At 33.9% G+C, this 21,018-nt stretch overlaps 1 protein-coding gene across 5 annotated transcripts in view; it reads left to right on the top strand.

The window, feature by feature from the left end:
• The window catches only part of NPAT (nuclear protein, coactivator of histone transcription), a 72,029-nt gene that overhangs the window by 12,340 nt on the left and 38,671 nt on the right, over positions 1 to 21,018 (top strand). For all 5 annotated transcript variants that reach the window (XM_079101577.1, XM_079101574.1, XM_079101575.1 and 2 more), the window contains exons 2-10: positions 5,817 to 5,935; positions 12,144 to 12,204; positions 13,219 to 13,291; positions 15,039 to 15,079; positions 15,556 to 15,780; positions 16,681 to 16,762; positions 17,731 to 17,818; positions 18,546 to 18,637; positions 19,175 to 19,259. In XM_079101577.1, the coding sequence (XP_078957703.1) occupies positions 5,817 to 5,935; positions 12,144 to 12,204; positions 13,219 to 13,291; positions 15,039 to 15,079; positions 15,556 to 15,780; positions 16,681 to 16,762; positions 17,731 to 17,818; positions 18,546 to 18,637; positions 19,175 to 19,259 (866 nt within the window). The remainder of the gene's footprint in view (positions 1 to 5,816; positions 5,936 to 12,143; positions 12,205 to 13,218; positions 13,292 to 15,038; positions 15,080 to 15,555; positions 15,781 to 16,680; positions 16,763 to 17,730; positions 17,819 to 18,545; positions 18,638 to 19,174; positions 19,260 to 21,018) is intronic.

The raw sequence follows: 21,018 nt of genomic DNA, 5'->3' as shown, positions 1-21,018 counted from the left end.
TGTTATGCAACTTAAAAGTCTTCTAATTGCAAGTTGATGAGCTTTATCCCCCAAAAGACTGAGGATGAAAGCCTCAATCTTACCCCTCAGGGCTAATGGCATCTGAGTTCCAATCAAGAGATCTTGGGTTTTTACTAGAGTGTGCTCTGGCCAAAATCTCATCAAATACTTCAAGATATTTTTTCTCTAGTCACTAAGAATGTGAGGTGAATAGAAGGTCAGAAATGGCTAAACAGAAAGTAACCAGAAAAGAACTGGTATAACCAAAGAGAAGTGGGTGGCCAACACAAATGTTACAGGGCAGATGCCCACCATGAAGTTGAGGCAATGTGAAGACACCACTGCAAGTATGTTGTGGACTCTGGATGTATGGAGAAGGGCTGGTGAGCTGTTTTCCTCTGGTGGGTAATATGGAGGGGTTGTTAATGTTCCCCTTAAGAGACATGAGAATGGTTTAACAATATGTCATCTGAGATGTTTGGTTTTGGAATGATTGCCTTAAGGGGGCTCCTTATGAGGTCTTTGCATAGGAGTGGGTTTTAGTGTAAGGCCATGGAGACTTGGACATGGGGAACTCCTGACCACTTGTTTTGTTGCCTGAAGAAGAGGCCTAGATGCAAGATGGTATTACAGTTTTTTGAGTTGCAGTGAGAAGCTATTGTTTAAAATCCCTAGCTTATGTTGGGCCCTAGGGGTATTACAATAGAAAATAACTCTTTTCCTTCAGAGTGTGATGGTCAAAGAGTTCCTCGTGGTGAAAGATACTGCTGAGCAGAGTCTTGTGGAACAGAGGTGGTCCCTACCATGTAGGCTCTTTTGAAAGAGAGAAGAGTTTTTAGGTTCTAGAAATAGAGCCCTAAATTCTGTCCCAGGCATCCCTCTTGGAAATTAGGGACTTTGAGTTTGGGTATTTCCCAGGCATTCCTGTAGAAATCTCACAGTTGACCTCTGTGGCCAGATATCTCTGACCCCTACATTGGGTGTACTCCACTTCTTTTGAGTTGCAATGAGCAGGACCCAGAGCCTGTTAACCAATTTTGGGACACAATTTGGAATATAGACTCTCCACTTTTACCTTGGTCCTGTTCCAGGGGCTGTATCCTCTAAATACAAAGGAAATCCTGGATGTTTTCCTCTGTTCTAGCATTTTGACAATTCTCTCTCTGCCTGTGATATTTAGTCTCCCTACTCATAAGACCAAAAGAACCCATGAAGCCCCATCTGCAAGGGACTGCATGTTCAGTAGCGTTCCAGTTACCTAGATCCTATTGTTTTAGTTTCATTAAACCTAGAAAAGGAAAAGACTGATTTTATCTCAGCTTCTGTTTGTTTTAGCTGATGGTCAAAGACATTAGTAACAACCATAGAACAGTCCCCATCCCTCATTAGGGAGAGAGTTTGGGATGAACATTGCAAAAAGGACAGTAGATATTTTAAGAGGAGGTAAAACCCACTGTTGGTGGGAGGAGAAAGCTAAGAATGGAGCCATGAGAACTGTTGGGATGCCCACAAGCAGAGAAACAGTCAATGACGTAATGAACTCTGGTCCACTTAATTTCCTTTTGTAGCAGCTAAGGAGTTGGGACAATTGGATGATTGTACAATGTGCCTGCATTGGTGAGCTTTGTCTCTGTGTGTGTGTGTGTGTGTGTGTGTATGAGAGAGAGAGAGAGAGAAAGCTTTGTCCTATGTCCTGCACAAACTAAGTCTGATTGCACTTCACTAGCAGATTATCCTGTCATGGGAGTCTTCAAGCAGCAGAAGCCCTAGTGACTTTTAACAACCCAGCATGTGCCTAAGAGTATGCAAAGAACTAAGAGCTCTGACATGACAGTATGAGCATGTAAAGTGATTGAGAAATGAAGAACACACAGGCTCATCAGGAGGTAAAAAAACAAACAATGAAACTAAAAGTCGCAACAGGCCAGGTCAAGCACATGGCTGAAGGACTGAGTAGTTCCAGAGTCCAGCAAAGTCATAGGGTTTCCACCTTTTCAAGCTGTAGAATTCCAGTGCTCTAAACAGAGGTGCCTTCAGATCCCAGGGATGCCCCTGGAGACCATTGGTTGCTTCTCAGTATGATAGTGGCACTGTTGAAGAGCCTGATAGAAAAGAGAAATATGGCCAGGCATGGTGGTATATACCTCTAATACCGGTGGCTTGGGAGTCTAAGGCAGGAGGATCATAAGTTCAAAGCAGCCCCAGCAGCTTAGTGAGACCCTGTCCCAAAATTTAAAAAGCTTGGGATGTGGCTCAGTGGGTGTATCCTGCGTTGAATCCCTGGTATCAAAAAGAAAGAAAAGTAGGCTTAGGTGATTGTAGTGGGGAACCTTCCCCGCAAAGGGCAGAGCTTACATCCTGATTGACTTGTCAAAAAAAAATGATACCTGTGGATTGTTCAGTTGGGGTACAGGTTCTTGGCATTTCAAACAAAGAATTGAGCAAGACACACAGAAATAAGGCAGATTTGGTGAAAATGAAAGAGTAACACTCCATAAAGTAGAAAGACAGGGAGGGGGCACTTGAAGTGTAAAACCAGCTTAATTTTAATAATACAATTTATTAAAACTTTACTCTTATGTAACCCCATTCTCTTCTTTTTTATGTAAAAGTCATGAATTACACCTTTGTATACTACATGCTAATCAAGTCAATTTATAATTGTTGGTATGCAATTGTCTTTTAAAGCAGAGGGAAAAAGAGTTACATACAAAAAAATTTATACCGTTTTAATCTTTATAGTTACCTCTACCAGTTTTTTTTTGTTGTTGTTGTTGTTTGTTTTTAAAATGGATTCAAGTTTCACCATTGTCCTTTCATTTTAGCCTGGAGAATTTCCCAGTTAGTATTTCTTATAAGCAAGTCTGCTAGCAACAAATTTTATTTATGTTTCTCTGAGACTCTATTAATTTATTAATTTTTGGTGGAAAGAAGTGCTGGACAGAGAGTTCCCAAGTTTTTTCTATCATCCTTTTAAATATCATGTCATTACCTATGGCCTATGTGGTTTCTGATGAAATATCAACTAGTAATCATATTAGGATACCTCATATGTGATAAGTTATTCTCTTGCTTCTTTCAGGAATTTGTCTTTTTATTTTCACGTTTTATTTGTCTAGGTACAGATTTATTTGAGATTATCCTACTTGAAATTTGTTGAGCACCCTTGATATGGAGATTGTAATTCCTCATATTTGGGAAGTTTGGGGATATTATTTCTTCAAATATTCTTTTGCCCCTTACTGTCACTTCTCTCATTCTGGAATTATTAATATGCTTATATTGGTACACTTTATGGTATCCACAGGTCTCTGAGTCTCTATACAGTTTTCATCACTCTTTTTTGTTTCCATTCCATAGACCAGACAAATGCATTAAATTAAGCATAAGCATGTTGGTTCTTACATATTCTAAAATCTGCTATTGAGCCCCTTCTAGCAAATTTTTCATTTGTTATACTTTTCAACTCTAGAATTTGTTTGGTTCATTTTTTTTTAATTCATTTTTATTGTAAACAAATGGGATACATCTTATTTCTCTGTACATGAAGTAGAAGCATACTGTTTTTTTAATCACACATTTTGGTTCATTTTTTAATATATATTTCTTCCTTGGTATTTACTGTTTTTTAAGACAGTATTCTCAATTTCCTAAGCATGGTTTTCTTTAGTTCTCCAAAACTATTTGAAATAACTCAATCTTAAGTACTCTATCTGGGCTTCCTTGGCTACCATTTTTATTAACTGCTTTTTTTTTCTTTTTTTTATTTACTTATTTAAGTTCTAATAAGTTATAAATGATAGTAGAATGCATTTTTTTCAGTCTCAGAAAATTTATTTGCAATACATATACTTGACAAAACATATCTAGAATATAAATCTGACAAAGGACTCCTATAAAACAGATAGAAAAAAACAGACAACCAAATAGAAAAATGAGTAAAACATGAATAGGCATTTAAGGATGTACAGTTAATAAGCATATGAAATGGTTCTTGTTCTCAGAGAAAAAAAAACTTCAAAGTATATCACTACATGCCTATCAAAAAATTAAAAATGAAAATAAAGATAAGAATATGAAGCACTGATGAGAACATGGAGCAATCAGAATTCTTATGCACAGTTGTTACAAGTATAAATTGGTACACCACGTTAGAAAATATTTAGCAAAGTTATAGGTTGAATTGTATCCCCACAAAACTCCTGTTGAAATTTAAACTCCAGTACCTCAGAAAGTAGAATGCATTTTGACACATCATACATAAATGGGAGTATAATTTCTCATTCTTCGGGTTGTATGTGATATAGAATCATACCAGTTGTATAATCATATATGCACATAGGTTATTAATGTCCTATTCCTTCTATCATTTCTACTGCCTCTCTTCACTCTCCTCCAAAGTACCTCTGTTCTGCCCAAGCCCCACCCACTTATTATGAATTAGCAACCATGTATCAGAAAACATTCAGCCTTTAGTTTATTTGGGTTGGCTTATTTCACTTAACATGATATTCTCCAGCTTCATCCATTTACCGGCAAATGCCATAATTTCATTCTTTAAGGCTAATATTCCATTGTATATATATATATATGTACCACATTTTCTCTATCAAGTCATCTGTTGAAGGGCACTTAGGTTCATTCCATAGTTTAGTTATTATTAACTTGTTTTTTTTTTTCCCCTGTATATGAGCATATCTTTCTAATTATCGTTATTATTTTTTGTGTGTGTGGTACTGGGGATTGAACCCAGGGCCTTGTGCATGGAAGGCAAGCACTCTACCTACTGAGTTATAAATACAGTCCTAAGCAGTTCTTTATCTTTGTGTGTTTTGTTTGTTTGGGAGGATTGGACATTTTCTAATCTTTCATCAGAAACCACATTTTAAGTAATAAAATGTGACAGCTTTCATAATTACATTCTCTTTCCTCCATGTTGATTATTTTGGCTGTTGCTTGTTTTTTAGTGAGTTTGCTGAACTATTCTATAAAGTCTATATTCCTCAAAGAGTTTGCATTCTTTGATTAGACACTGATTTTCTTAAATGTTGGGATCAAATAACTTTTCCTTTTTTCCCAAGGGGGGTCTGTGTGTTTTTTGGTATCATGTTTTAATATACAGCCAAGCACTTGACAACTCTCTTAGCCTTTATGTGTTAAGGTTCTTGGAATTTCTAAGACTTTGATTCCCACAGGGTGTAAATTAAAAGTCAAAGGAGTTCCTTTCTGATCTTTCATGAAGAGTAGGTAGGTCTTCTGTTCACTTCTTTGGGTAAATCATTAGGCAGAAAGTGAAGCATACAGTTCAACAATTTTGACAGAATGTTGTTGTTTTTTATGATTCAGCAAGTGAATTTATATCATCTCCTGACCTAGGTATTATGGAGTAGAACTTATTTATCATTTCTTCATTGGTTTTCCTGTACTCCTGTGAAGTAATTGGACTTTGTCAGGCACCTCATTTACAAGCTTAGCTAGTATTGTTTCCTATGTAAATGCTGCCAGTATGTTCTATCAGCTATACTTTGTATTATAGTACAACCTAGTGTTTCCAAGCGAGTCTGCATAATACCAGCACATTCTGTGACTCCATTTATGTATTGCCACTTATTCTGGCTTTTTTTTTTTTTTTTTTTTTTTTTTGTTTTAGTTGTCAGTGGACCTTTATTTTATTTATATGTGGTGCTGAGACTCAAACCCAGTCCCTCATACATGCTAGACAAGACCCCAGCCTCTACTCTGCCATTTTCAATAGTAGTTTTACCAAAAATACAGAGTGTATTGAAAGTACCTAAAATTTTATTTTTTTTATTTAGGTTACTTGCAACAAGAAAACCTCACTTCTACCTGCCAGACCTTTATTTTGGAAAGTTCAAATTTAAAAGAGTATGCAGAACACTGTACAGATGAAGGTTTTATCCCAGCCTGCTTACTGGTGAGTTATTTGTTCCTTAATTATTTCCTCCTTGACCAACATGAGAGACGATAAACACAGTCTTCCAATCATCGAAGTCAGGTGCCATGGCACAAAAATATAATCCCGGATACCTGGGAGGAAGATTACTTGAGCTCAGGAGTTCAAGGCTATCCTGGGCAACCTAGTGAGACCCCCGTCTCAATTTTTAAAGATTTAAAAAATCAGAGTCAAAATTGGCAGAAGTTTATACTCATCTGGGACTGATAAACAAAGAAGGCCAAGTGTTTCTTTTACACATTTATGCTATACCTATTAAGGGAATTACAGATTTGCCTCTGAGAATCAGTTTCAAAATGACACTCTTATTTCTGATTAGTTTCACTGCTGTTTGTCTCAGTTTATTTTTGTTGGTACATGGCTATTTTATCTGTCAGCCTACTTTAGACAACTATAAAACAGGTATTTTGATGTCGCCTCTTTTTTGTAACTATCACTAGACCAACAGAGCACCATTTGTCATAAAATGAATAAATTCTAGAATGTTATTTCATATGGCATTTGTCTTTCTGTCCTATACATAGGTCCTCAGAGACCTAATTTTCTGTGTAGGAAACCTAAATGAATTTATAAAATTATAGTTTATCAAGGTCATGGGATACAGAGTCCATGGTATTTATACATATCTGCAGTAAAAAATTGGGATTTGAAATCTTTTTTTTTTTTTTTTTTTTTTTGCAGTGCTGGGGATTGAACCCAGGACCTTGTGCTTGCGAGGCAGGCACTCTACCAACTGAGCCATATCCCCAGCCTGAAATCTTTTTAAATAGCCATTTATAATAACAAAAAAAAATGCTTTGATAGTCTAACAATATGTTTAAATCTGTATGATAAAACTGAACAACTTTCTCAGTAGGACTGGAAGGCATAGGAAATAATGCCAAGAGTTAATAAATAGGTTGACATCAAATTAAAAAAAAAGCTTCTACACAGCAAAGGAAGTAATATGAATGTGAAGAGAGACCCTACAGAAAGGGAGAAAATCTTCACTAGTTACTCTTCTGATAGAGGATTAATATCTAGAGTGTATAAAGAGCTCAAAAAACTTTACAACAAAAAATTAAATAACCCAATTAAGAAATGGGAAAATGAATTACACAGATACTTATCATAATAAAAATAAAAAGGGCCAGCAAATATATGAAAAAATGTTGTATATCATTAGCAATTAAAGAATGCAAATCATAACTATACTGAGATTTCATCTCATTTTAGTCAGAATGGCAGTCATCAAGAATACAAACAATTATAAATGCTGGTAAAGATGGGGAGAAAAAGGAACACTTATACTGTTGGTGGGATTGGTTTTTTTTTTGTTTTATTTTTTTAATAGTTCAGATATCATTTTTTAAAATTGTTTTTTAGTTGTAGATGGACACCGTACCTTTATTTTATTTACTTATTTTTATGTAGTGCTGAGGATTGAAGTCACTTGCCTCACATGCGCTAGGCAATTGCTCTACCACTGAACTACAACGCCAGCCTGGGACTGTTAATAAGTACAACCCGTATGGAAATCAATATGGAGGTTCCTCAAAAGACTAGGAATGAAACCACCATATGACCAGCTATACCGCTCCTTGGTGTTTATCCTGAAGAATTAAAACCATCTTACTATAGTGATAGGTGCATAACCATGTTTATAGCAGCACAGTTCACAATAGCCAAACGAGGGAACCCAGCCTAGGTATCCATCAACCAATGAATAGATGAAGATATTGTATATATATACAATTAAATTTGATTTGACCATAAAGGAAAATGAAATTGTGTTACTTGCAGGAAAGTGGATGGAACTAGAGACCATCATTTTAAATGAAGTAAGTCAAACTCAGGTCAAGGGTCATGTTTTTTTTTCATATGTGGAAGCCAGAGAGGTAAGAAGGAAAAAAAGGTGAGGATGGATCTCCTAAAAATCGAGAGAGATCAGTAGAAGAAACAGACTAAAGAATGGGAAGCAGGGAGAGAGGCGGGTAGTACTCGGGATGGATATTGGCCAAATTATACTATTATATTGTACGCATATGTATGAATATGTAACAATAAATCCAATCAATATGTACAACTATAATGTACCAATTAAAAAGTAGAAAAAAATTAAGAAACAGAATTGAATTTTAAATAAATAATGTAAGTGTATTCCAAATTTAAAATAAAAACTGCATGAAAGAAATCTAAGATATAAATAAAAGGAAAATGATACTGTGTTCATGGATTGAGAGGGTATCATTAAGAATTTAATTCTTCCCTGTTTGATTTATAGATGTATTATCACAGTCAGAATTCCCACATGCAATTTTGTATCTACATTGAACACAATCATAAAAATGAAAAGATATACTCCATTTGTGTACAATGAATCAAAATGCAGTCTGTAAAAATTTAAAAAGATTGAATTTTAAATCTTACATGGAAAGGAATGAGAAAAGTGCAAAGAATTCTAAAAATGGCAACTTGGAGGATTAACATTTCAAAAGCAAGGTCAAGAAAAACCAAGGACAGACTAAGAACCTCACAAATAAGAGGGTCTAAGGAGACATGATGTCTGAATGCAACCTGGCATTCTAGATTGGATCTTGAAAGAGCCAAAGGACATCAGTGGAAAAACTAGAAAAAAAATCTGAAAAAAGAAGTACAATGCTTATGTAAGATCTTAAAATAATATGCTGAGTGAAGGCTATTATGAGAACTCTGAAATATCCTAAGAATTTATTTATTTTTATTTTATTTATTTTTCCTGTTTTAAGGTACTGGGGATGGAACCCAGGAACACATTACCACTGAGATACATCCTCAGCCCTTTTTTATTGTGAGGCAGGTCTCACTAAGTTGCAGAGGCTGTCCTCAAAACTTGAGTTCCACCTGTTTTAGCCTCCCCAGCTGAGATTTTAGGCTTGCATTATTGTGCCTGGTTTTCATTAAATTTTAAAAGTTATTTAAAAACAAAAATCTAAAAAAAAAAAAAAAAAATTTACAAAGTAGGTAAAGGTGGGTACTCATGTCCCATTTTTTTAGATAAGGAAACTGAAGTTCAGAAAGATTAAATGTGCACAAAGTTTCTTACAAGCAGCATTAGATTCTGTGCTTTCTATTTTGCTTTGTATTACCAACTACTGTTTGGCAGAATCCCAAAATAGTGAAAATAAAGAAAGATGAGAAAAAAAGATGAGGGAAAGAGGATTATTTCAAGGATATGACTGTTCATTCATCTTTCTACCTGGTGAAGCCAAAAGGAAGGTATTGGTATCATCTGTTAGGTGATGGGAATTTCATGTCCATGCCTAAAATTATATAGCAGTGCAGATTAAGGGTTTTTATGCATAAAGAAAGTGATTCTTTTGCCAGATATTTGGCAATTAATTATTAGTTACTAATTATTATCAATTAATTATTAGAAACAAGGCTTAATTACCAAGATAGTATTAGGCAAAGCCCTTATTTTCCCCCCACATTTTTTATTGTCGTATTATAGTTGTACATAATGATGGGATTTTTAGTTACATATTTATATATACGTACCCACAATAGCAAATCCCCTATTGACACAGGATTTAGTCAAGGCAGAAGAACAGATTAGAAATCACGCTGAAAGTTCAGAGGAAAGGGAACTAATTGCCTACTGTGTGTCAGAAGTTATCTCAATCTTCACAAATATTCTTTGAATTAAGAATTCATTCACTTTATACAGGTGAAAGTAAGCCTTAGAAATTTAGGTGATTTGTCACACTGTATGTGACAGACAAACCAAAATTGTGAGCTCAAAAATTCTTGTTCTCACAGAGAAACCAATCATGAAATTCATTTGGAAGAATAAGAGACCCAGAATAGTCAAAGCAATCCTTAGCAGGAAGAGTGAACTATTCTGCAGAGCAATAGTAACAAAAATGGCATGGTATTGGCACCAGAACAGACAGGTAGGCCAGTGGTACAGAATAGAAGACACAGAGACAAACCCACGTAAATACAATTACTTCATACTACTAGACAAAGATGCCAAAATCATACCAAAAAAAGGAGAAAAGATAGCCTTTTCAACAAATGGTGCTGGCAAAACTGGAAATCCATATGCAGTAAAATGAAACTAAACCCCGGTCTCTCACTCTGCACAAAGCTCAACTCAAAATGGATCAAGGACCTCAGAATTATACAAGGGACCCTGTATCTAATAGAAGAAAAAGTAGGTCCAAATCTTCATCATGTCAGCTTAGGACCAGACTTCCTTAACATGACTCCCAAAGCACAAAAAATAAAAGCAGGAATCAATAATTGGGATAGATTCACACTAAAAAGCTTTTTCTCAGCAAAGGAAACAATCAACAATGTGAAGAGACAGCCTACAGAGTGGGAGAAAATCTTTGCCACACACACTTCAGATAGAGCACTAATCTCCAGAATCTGTAAAGAACTCAAAAAACTTTACACCAAGAATACAAATACCCAATCAATATGGGCTAAGGAAATGAGCATAACTTTACAGAAGATTTACAAGCAATCAATACATATATGAAAAAATGTTCAACGTATCTAGTAATAAGAAATGCAAATCAAAACTACCCTAAAATTTCATTTCACCCCAATTAGAATGTCTGTTATCAAGAATACAAGCATGGGGCTGGGGAGATAGCTCAGTTGGTAGAGTGCTTGCCTTGCAAGCACAAGGCCCTGGGTTCGATTCCCCAGCACCGCCAAAAAACAACAACAAAAAAAGAATATAAGCAACAATAGGAGTTGGCAAGGATGTAGGGGAAAAGGTACACTCATACATTGCTGGTGGAGTTGCAAATTGGTGCAGCCACTCTGGAGAGCAGTGTGGCAATTCCTTAGAAAACTTGGAATGGAACCAGCATTTGACCCAGCTATCCCATTCCTTGACCTATACCCAAAGGACTTAAAATCAGCATACTACAGTGATGCAGCCACATCAATGTTCATAGCAGCTCAATTCACAATTACTAGATTGTGGAATGAACCTCGATGTCCTTCAGTTGATGAATGGATCAAGAAACTGTGGTATATATATATATATATATATATATATGCAATGGCATATTATTCAGACATAAAGAAGAATAAGATTGTGGCATTTGTAGGTAAATGGATGAAGTTGGAGAATATCATGCTAACTGAAATAAGCCAATCCCCAAAAACCAAAGGCTGAATGATTTCTCTGACAAGTAGATGATGATACATAAGGGCGGGTGGGAAGTAAGAAGGGAGGATGGATGGATTGTATAGAGAAAAATGAAGGATGAGGAGGGGGTTGGGGAAAATAATAGAATGAAACAAACATCGTCACCCTATGTATATGTACGATTACATAAATGGTGTGAATCTACATCACATACAACCATAGAAATGAAAGTTGTACCCCATTTGTGTACAATGAATCAAAATGCAGTCTATAAAAATAAAAAAAATAAAAAATCCTTGTTTTTCCCTATAGTCTCAAACTCAAAGTTATAAAAGCCTGCTGTGGTCATAGTGGGAACCACTGGGAATGGATAAATAGGTGACTGATGATAAAAATGAGGACAAGAATGTACTGATCCTTAGGAAAGTTACCTCACAACTCGGTTTCTTAATTTGCTCTGTAGTAGGTTCACATGGCTTTTAGAATAGGATAGCCAGAGCAGATTAGTATTAGATCCTTGTGGTTTTGTTTTCTGGCAGTGGGTATTGAACCCAGGGTACTCTATCACTGAACTCCATTTCCCTGCTCCCCCTGCCCCGCCACTTTTCTTTCTAATGTTGAGACAGGGTTTTGCTAAGGTGAGGAGGCTATTCTTGAATTTGCAATCCTCCTGCCTCAGCCTCCTTAATCTAGTATTACAGGCATGTGTTACCGTGCCCAACAATTTTTAAGCAGTTGTTTGATTGAATCTCTCCTCCCACCTAAAACCTGCCTTTCTGCCCTTGGACTGTCTTGGCTAAGGAAACACATAGTCATAATGTCCTATTGAAACTGGCAAGTTTCTTGGCTTTCAGAAGATTTGATCTAGCCTATTACTTGAGTGGCTTTTTTCATTTTTAATGATGTTCTTTAGCCTTTCCTCTTTAGCTCTTTTGCAATGTGGATTTTTTAATTAACTTCTGAAGGATGAAATATTTCAGAGTGAGAAATTAATTAGTATTAGATGATTTTCATAATGTTTGATCTTTTTATTTTCAGTCCTTATTTGGAAAAAACTTGACAACAATTTTGAATGAATATGTAGCTATGAAAGCAAAAGGTAAGAACTCGGGTTCAGGAATTTTTATGTTGATGTGTATAGCATTTATTGATTTAATTAGAAATAATTTTTAAAAGATCTTAATTTCTATAAACACCTTGAAAACTTGTCTCACTCATGATGAGATAAATTTTACTGAACATCCCATTTTTTTTATATGGAGTACTTCATAAATTTCAAAATCTAATGTTGATAAATACAACTCAAATTTAATCATCTAAAAAGTCATAAAACTCTTTGTTACCTATAGTGTCGAACAGGTGTTGCTATATTATGAAATTTCAAACTAACATTTTAATTATCTAAATTTGGACACAGGATCCAGTCATAAAATTCTGGTTCATGGTTAACAGAATATAAAATAATACTTGCCTAAATTAATGATGAGTTAGAGGAAAGTTCTGTCTATTCTCTAATATTGTTTATTTCTATAACTTACATTAACAAATAACTATTAGGGAATAATTAACATTAAGTGATAACAAAAGAAATTTATTAAATACTATCTGTAAGTATTGCACTAGATGCTTTCATGTTTTATCTCATTTAGCCTTTAAACCTAAAAGGTATTTTTGAGGCCTATTTTTAAGCATAAGGAAATAGAGAATTATATTTCCACGTTCACAAAGAATGAGCATAACCTTTATGATAATTATTTGTTATGAAGTAAATTATTTTAATTCACTTTTGAATGTCAGATGACATCAGATAGAGGGAAGATCAAAAATAGTTTGTCCTCTTTTAATACAAAATGATATAAAATAGTCAAAGAATGTGTCCAAGTTTATATAAATTTCCATTTCCACTCATGTTGTGTTTGATATATAAAGACTTTAAAAAAAAAAAAAAGTAGTCCCACAATACCTTTTTGCAGGACATTTTACAAACAGGCTTATTTCTCAGTTCCCAACATCATCTCAGTAGTTGAGAGAGAAATTTTTTTTGTTATTTTCTGTCTTTGTTCAAGTTGAATGATGAATTTGCTCCAGCTTGGTTTCTTTCCCTTTGATTTAGAAACATCAAATGATGTCCCAGCAATAATGTCATCTCTGTGGAAGAAGTTAGACCACACACTTTCCCAGATCAGGTACTGAGCTTATTAAAATGTGTATAATGATTTTGGAGTACAAACATATTTTGAGTTTTAAAATTCTTAAGACTCATATAGTACACTATATATAACATTTATCTAATTTTGAAATTATATAGAAGTTATTGGTATTTCTTTGTCTTTAGTTGGAATAATTTGAAATAAACTGCAGACTTTTAACAAAATGTTTACAAATGAGGAAATTGAGCTATATAGAAGTTTGAGGACAACCTCTCAAGTTTCTGCAGCAATTTAGAGACAGATCTTGGGCTAGAATATGAGTCTCCTAATTCCGGTCCATTGTCAATTCCTTAAGACAACTCCTCTTCATAAAATATTCAGAGAATGAATATATTAAATGTCCAGTTTGGTTCTTCCTTTATAAAGAAACAAGCTTGATGAATAATGCTACTTCTGGAATCTTCTATCTTTAGAATTTTCTCATGGTATGGTACTTATATATCTTTTATATATTTCACAGCCTAGAAATGCTAGTTTCTGTGTCCTTGGAAGAATGCCAGCCCTACTAATATCGATTTTGTAACATCTCTTATTTTGACAGTTGATTGTGAAAAATCGTAGTCGATTGCCCTTTCTCGTAAAGTTAAAAGTAAATACCCATCTGACTTCAGTGGAGGTCTCATTTTCTTCCTCAGTTTAAACTACTACAATAGCTGCATATGTTTTCATCCTAACTCTGGACCATATCTTATTTGCTAATCTTATCTATTTCCATTTCCTGGTTCAACTTTTCTACAAATAATCTTCAAAGACATTCACAATTTTTTAATGCCCCATTTTATTTTTCATTTTTTTAATATTTTTTTCATTTGGTCTAATTAGTTATACAATAACATTCAAAATTTAGTATCTATAAATACTGTGTAAATTGAGATAGTTATTGACCAGGTACTACATCTTTTTTAAAAAAAGAATTCTTAGCCAAGTTTTTTTTTTTCCAGAATTGTTTCATATATTATTAAAGTACCTTATTCAATTCAGTAAGTTTTATGACTCTTGTTGATGGAGTCTTATTCGACACATTTTCCATAGTGTTTGTGACTGATTACCAAATACATGGGTGAGTAAATACAATTCATAGTAAAAGGATTAGCTTGTACTGCGAGTTTTCCTGTTTTTCTGCCTTAGAGATTAGATAGAATAATTTCGTAGTCATAAATTTCTTTAAAATAGGATATCCTTTGACATGAACTTTGAGATTCTGAAATAGTGATAGTGTGTGAAATCAGAATTTCTTATTGGGAGAGCATCTCTATAATTGTGAAATATAATTTAAAAAGTTATATACTTTGTATGTAGCTTATTTAAACATAGAATTCCTAAAATTATGTTAAACTATTAATGTCAAAGCATTCTGATGCATGTTGAATAATATGTTGTGTGAGTGTATTTATGTCACTGTCTTTCCCCAAAAGCAAATAAGAGTTGCTTACTCAAAAAACTTATTAGTCTGGGCTAGAGTTGTGGCTCAGTGGTACAGCACTTAACCTAGCACATGTGAGGCACTCAGTTGGATCCTCAGCATCACATGAAAAAATAAATAAAGGTATTGTGTCCATCTATAACTAAAAATATTGTTTTATAAACTTGTTAATCTTTTTAGTCTGAGAGAGATCTATCGCTTTTTAAATTATAATTAGCTTCAAGTCTGACTATAACTAAACCAGAGTGTATCTCAACAACAAAAATTTTTAATGAATAATTACTTTGTTTTATTTGTTAGGAGCATGCAGAGTTCCCCAGGATTTGCTGCCAATCAGAGAGGTTAGTATAAAACTTTAAACAATGTTCAGCATTACTTCTGACACCAACTATCTAATGAATATTTTAATTAACAACATATGTGCTAAGTGTATGTTTTGTTTGAACTACCTTTTTTCTAAGTATGATTATTATATTAGGAGATACTTTATCATAATACACAATTCTCCCTATATTTTTCCATTGGCTCTCATATAGTAGCATCTTTTTATTCTCATTCTATAATTTTGAATTTCTTAATTTATGAGGATATTATGAGCATGAATTTTTGCAGAACAAAGGTACTCTTGGATTTATAAAGTTTTAGTTTGGTTCCTAAGAAATTATCACATGAATTTACTTGATATGTTTAAGGGCCATCTTTGAATCTGTACATTTACATGCTACATATTATATATAGGTCATGCATCATTTTGATGAAAATTTTGTTAAAATTCCAGAATTACTAACATTAATTTTTTAATACTCATATGTTTCAGCCCGAACAAGAAATGGAATTGCAGAAATCAAACGACAGAGAAGGCTTGCCTCTCAAACAGCTCCCGTCAGTTCAGAGTTACTGACTTTACCTTATGTTTCAGGACAATTTACCACTTCTCCTTTGACAGCTACACAAACTATTAGACCAGCTAGCCAGATTTCAACTCCAATGAGGTCAAATATTGTAGTGGTCAACCATGCACAGTCACAAGATACTGTAACTAGTAAGTGTAAATTTTGTTCTCTTAAATTTTATTACAAATCAGTGAAATGGTCTACTAATGTCTCTATACTCATAGTACAGAATTATATCCAAATAAAAAGATGAGAGGCTAGAAGTGGAATAGACTTCATGTCACTTTGTTACAAAATAAGCATGTAAAATCTAGGAATCATTTTAGTTCATTTTCCTAATTTTAACTGAAGCAGACTTCAGTTCTCTTCAAATTCTTATTTCAGGCATTAATAGAAAAAAAAAAACCTGTGGTATTTTATTTTAAACAGAATAAATATTATATTTAACTACCTCCTAATCTTTATTTATGGCAGTCTGCTCTCCTGGAATAAGAAATATCTTTCTAACTCCCCTCTATCTCTTTGTTGAAAACCCTACATATTTTTGGCTGAATCTTAAGAGCTAAAAATAAACTTAGAAATCATGTGGTACATCTTGCTTTGTTGTATGCTTGTTATATAGTGAAAGCACATTATAGCAAGAAGGAAGAAGTAAGTTTATATTGTAGTTGAAATTGAAATTTCAAAATCAGTTCTCTCAGTTCCCAGTCCAGTAGTCTTCTTTGCAACTAAATTTTTTGCCATCCATTAAGATCTTCCTCATTTGTATCTTTTCTCCAAATTCTTTTCTACACTCAGAAGACCTTGTTTATACTTAATGTTTTTTCATTCTGCATTATTTTTTGTTTTGTTGATACTATATTGTATTTTGTATTTTATTGTAGAACCTTAAGGCATGAGGACTACATTTACAGAATTTAATATAAAATAAAAATCAGTATTTAATGTTTCTTATCCCATTACAGGTTTAAAAAAAGTTTAGTTTCCTTAGTTTATTGGTTTTTTATTTGTTTCATTTTGTTTTGATTTGTTTTGTTTTTTAAATACAGCTGGAGAGACTTTAAATATCATTCCTGGCCCTCAGGAAAGGAAAGCTCATGCAAGTTTAATGTCTCCTGGTAGACGTAAAAGGTAAATGCTTTTTATAAAGGGTGTGTTGAAACAAGGAATTACAGCATGATGTTTCCCTTATGAATAAAGTAGCAAGACTAGATTAAGTTCTTGGGACTATATATTACAATGTCCATTCTGAAACATGTTGCCTTTTCTCACATTCTAAATATATTGAAGTCGAGTTGCGTCTTTTAATCAATGGCATGTTATTGTTTCATTGGAGTTTTTTTTTTTCCTGAAGGGGTAATGTAAAATAATGGTATGTCTTATAATTGATGTCATCTCAGGTTTTTTGAAACAAGTGCTTTTTAAATGATTATAAAAATGACTATGTTTATCTACAAACACAGACAGAACTTTCATTCAGTTAATAGAATCTTTTCAGGTACAACTTTTAAGAAAAGTTATTTATTGACTAGCCTGTGTCTTTTTGATGAATATTTCAGAAAAGAAAAAGAAGATATTTAAAAAAAAAATTTTCCCTCTGATTTCTCTCCTGCCCATCAATGGGTGTTTTTACTGTTTGTTATCTCTAATTCAAGGTTGACTTTATCACAAGCTTCCTTTATTGCTAGGCTCTTTTACTACAAGCTTTCTCAACCACATAAAATAATAACATTCTAACATACAGAAAACTTGGCTTTTTTTTTTTTTTTTTAATAAAGTCTATACACATAATTTATTTACTTCCATTTTTCTGTAAATCCAATAATGTAGTTGGTCTTAACTCCAATATAAGGTGGTTGGGAGGTTAAGACGTTACATGCTTAAGGTTACATAGATGGTAAGTGGTGAAGCAAGACCTCAAAATCCATTTCTTCTGAGTTCAGGTGTGACGATGCCCTTTCTATTCTGCTTTTTGTTCCCATATAAAGAGAGAAAATGTGTTCTACCACAATGATCTTAAATTTATGTCTGTATGTATAGTTATCATTGAATCTGTTAGACATAGTAGTTAAAAGGCAAGCTTTTAAAATGTGTTTCAGTGAATCTCAAAGGAAAAGTGTCACTTTGTCAGGGCCTCATTCAACGATACGGAATTTCCAGGATCCAAATGCATTTGCGGTAGAAAAAGTAAGTGACCTTCCCAAACTTTGCATCTTGAATTATTTCTGAGTTTATAAATTCTGATATTGATATGTATATATATGTGTGTGTGTGTGTGTGTGTGTGTGTGTGTATACATATATGCAAATAGGTATATGAGTATATATGCTTATTACGAACATACATATAGTATCTTTGTGTATAAATACATTATTTCTGTAAGAGTGTGCTGTAAGACTGCAGTAGATTTGCTTTGGGATAGGAGGCAGTAAGTTCAGAATAGATAGCATGGACAAATGCTCCAAATGAGAAATGTTGGTGTATTTAAGAAGCTCAATTCTTTGTTGTTGGGTCATATAATATAATGCATTTACTGGGGTCATGTTATTCCTATGAAACTGTATTCTGTAAGCAGTGAAGAAAGATGTTGAAAGATCTGTAAAAACACAAAATTGTAGCATGTTATGTTAATATGAAGGGAACCACCACAAATCCTGAGGTTAGGTGTATTAAAACCACCCAGCTTCTATTAATTTGTGTTTTGTTCTTTGTTTTGTTTGAGAATGAGTCTTATTTATGTTGCCCAGACTGATTTCAAACTCCTGGGCTCAATTGATGTTCTTGCGTCAGCTCCCTTAGTAACTACAACTGTAGACATACACCACCATGCCCAGTTCCAATGATTAGTTTTTTAAAATAAGTAAGACAGTACTCTTTACTATCCTTTATTAATGCAGACCTTTTTTTTTCCCAGCAAATGGTTATTGAAAATGCACGAGAAAAAATATTAAGCAACAAGTCTCTTCAAGAAAAGCTAGCAGAAAACATTAATAAGTTTTTGACTAAGTAAGTTTTACCAACTAAAATCCCTAATTGTTTTTGCCTAATTATGTAACTGTGCTGTGCTAGTCAACTTTTCATAACTGTGACAAAATACCTGAGAAAAACAGATAAAGAAGGATTTATTTGGCTCTGTTTTAAGTCCATGTTCAGCTGACTCCTTTGTTTCTGGTCCCATGGTGGGACAGTATATCCTGATGAAAGAGTGTGACAGAGCAGAGTTGCTCACCTCTTCATGACCATTAAGCAGAGAGAAAGGGACTGGGACAAAATAGTCTCCAAGGGCACACCCCCAAGGACCTTTTCTTTCCCACTAGGTTCTACCTCCTAGAGTTTCCAACCCCTCCCACTAATCCATTGGGCTGTGAATCCCTGAATGAATTAAAACATTGACAAGGTCAGAGCCCTCACGATCAACTCACTTCCACAGATTCCCCACCTCTGAATATTACTACACTGGGGACTAAGCCTTCTACACATGATCCTTTTTGGGACATTCTAGATCCAAACCATAACATATGCTAAATATTTTCTGTATTACAGTGATAATATTGCTCAAGTACCTAAACAAACAGATAGCAACCCTACTGAGCCAGAGACTTCAATTGATGAACTCCTTGGACTTCCGGTATGGGTAGATAAATAGTGTCTGTGTGTGTGTGGTGGTGATGGGGGGTGTAGTACATACATTCATAGTTAAAATTGATGGTGTTTTAGTTTTATTTCAAAATCATTGCCAAAAGATTACATATAAGAAATCTAATTTTAGGGGCTGGGATTGTGGCTCAGTGTTAGAGCACTTGCTTTGGATTTTCAGCACTACATATAAATAAGTAAAGATCCATCAACAACTAAAAAAAATTTTAAAAAGAAAGAAATCTAATTTTAAATTAGGATACAGCTTTATTACCCAAATAGGATCTGTTTCTGAACACATTTGAATAGTGACTTTTGAGAGTCAGTTTATATTTTACCTAAGTAGTAACAGTAATAAAATATTTCTAACCCATCTAATAGTTAACCAACTTTACCAGAAACCAGTAAAACATTCTTAAACACATTAAAAAAAAAAAAAAAAAAAATCAGTGTTGGATTTTTAAGTACTAATACTTAAAAATGTAGTAGTAGTTTTGTCTATCTTTAATGTGTTTATTACATTTACTATGCCATGTTTTGTTACATTTGTTACACTGCTCCTTACTATAATAATTTAAAGATACATTGTGGGTAATATGTTAGAGATAAATAATAAATACACATAATAACACTTTTCAAAAACAAAGGTATTAACCAGGTAAATAGTTGTCTGTGTGAGGCTTACTGCTAATAGAAGAAATAGAGGGTCTGTAGTCACTGTTGCTATTCAGTGATGGTGAATTAAAAAGAGAATGAGTTGATAAAAAGGAGGAATTTTTTAGTAAACCTTGTAAGACTTGTTCATGTGAAAATGTGCTCTTTGAAGAGGCAACTGTACATGCTTTTACTTGTAATCTTGTAATCTTGGACATTGTAAAGATTTTTGTCGACATTCCTATGTGAGTTCATTATAACAGGTCTTTTTCAATTAGTGAATTCTGGGTTAAAAACCATTGATTCCTCCTCCCCCATCAGATGTCAGTTCTACTACTACTTCTTTAAAAAGCTTCTCAAACCTTTAACATATATTCTCCGTTTAAAGTTTTTATAGTCTCCAAATATTTGTTGTTTTCTCTACCAGTACTTCAGGTACTTAACCATAATCAGGGCCATTACATAATACAGTGAAGACACATCCAGCCACAGTGGTGTGTACCTATAATTCCTGCAACTGGGGAAGCTGAGACAGGTGGATTACAAGTTCAAGTCCAGCCTGGGCCACTTAAGACCCTGTCTCAAAATTTAAAAAAAAAAAAGGACTGGATAAATTTAGTGCCCCTGGGTTCAAAGCCCAGTACCAAAATACAAAAAAGCAGAAACATAATCCTCTGTTTTTGGTCATTCGTAATATTGTATATTTATGAAAAGCTTAAAATTTAGATTTAAATAACTTTTAAAGTAGCAGAGGGTGGGAGGGGTGGGGGGAAGGGAAAAAAAATAACAGAATGAATCAAACAACATTGCTCTATGTAAATTTATGATTACACAAATGGTATGCCTTTACGCCATGTACAAACAGAGAAACAACATGTATCCCATTTGTTTACAAAAAAAAAATAAATAAAAAAAAAAAATCAAAGAATTTCAGAACTATAAAAAAAAAAAAAAAAAAAAAAGTAGCAGAGGGCTTCCCCCCCCCCCCCCCGCTTTTTTTTTTAAGCCCAAGGACAAAAGACAAAACAGAAGAACAGTGTTAGAAGCTGAAATGGACAAGTGACCTGACTTAATTGACCCAGGATTCTCAATAAAGA

This window comes from Sciurus vulgaris (assembly GCF_902686455.1).
Source record: "Sciurus vulgaris genome assembly, chromosome: 11".
Taxonomy (NCBI): Eukaryota; Metazoa; Chordata; class Mammalia; order Rodentia; family Sciuridae; genus Sciurus; species Sciurus vulgaris.
This window is presented reverse-complemented; position numbering and strand designations above follow the sequence as displayed.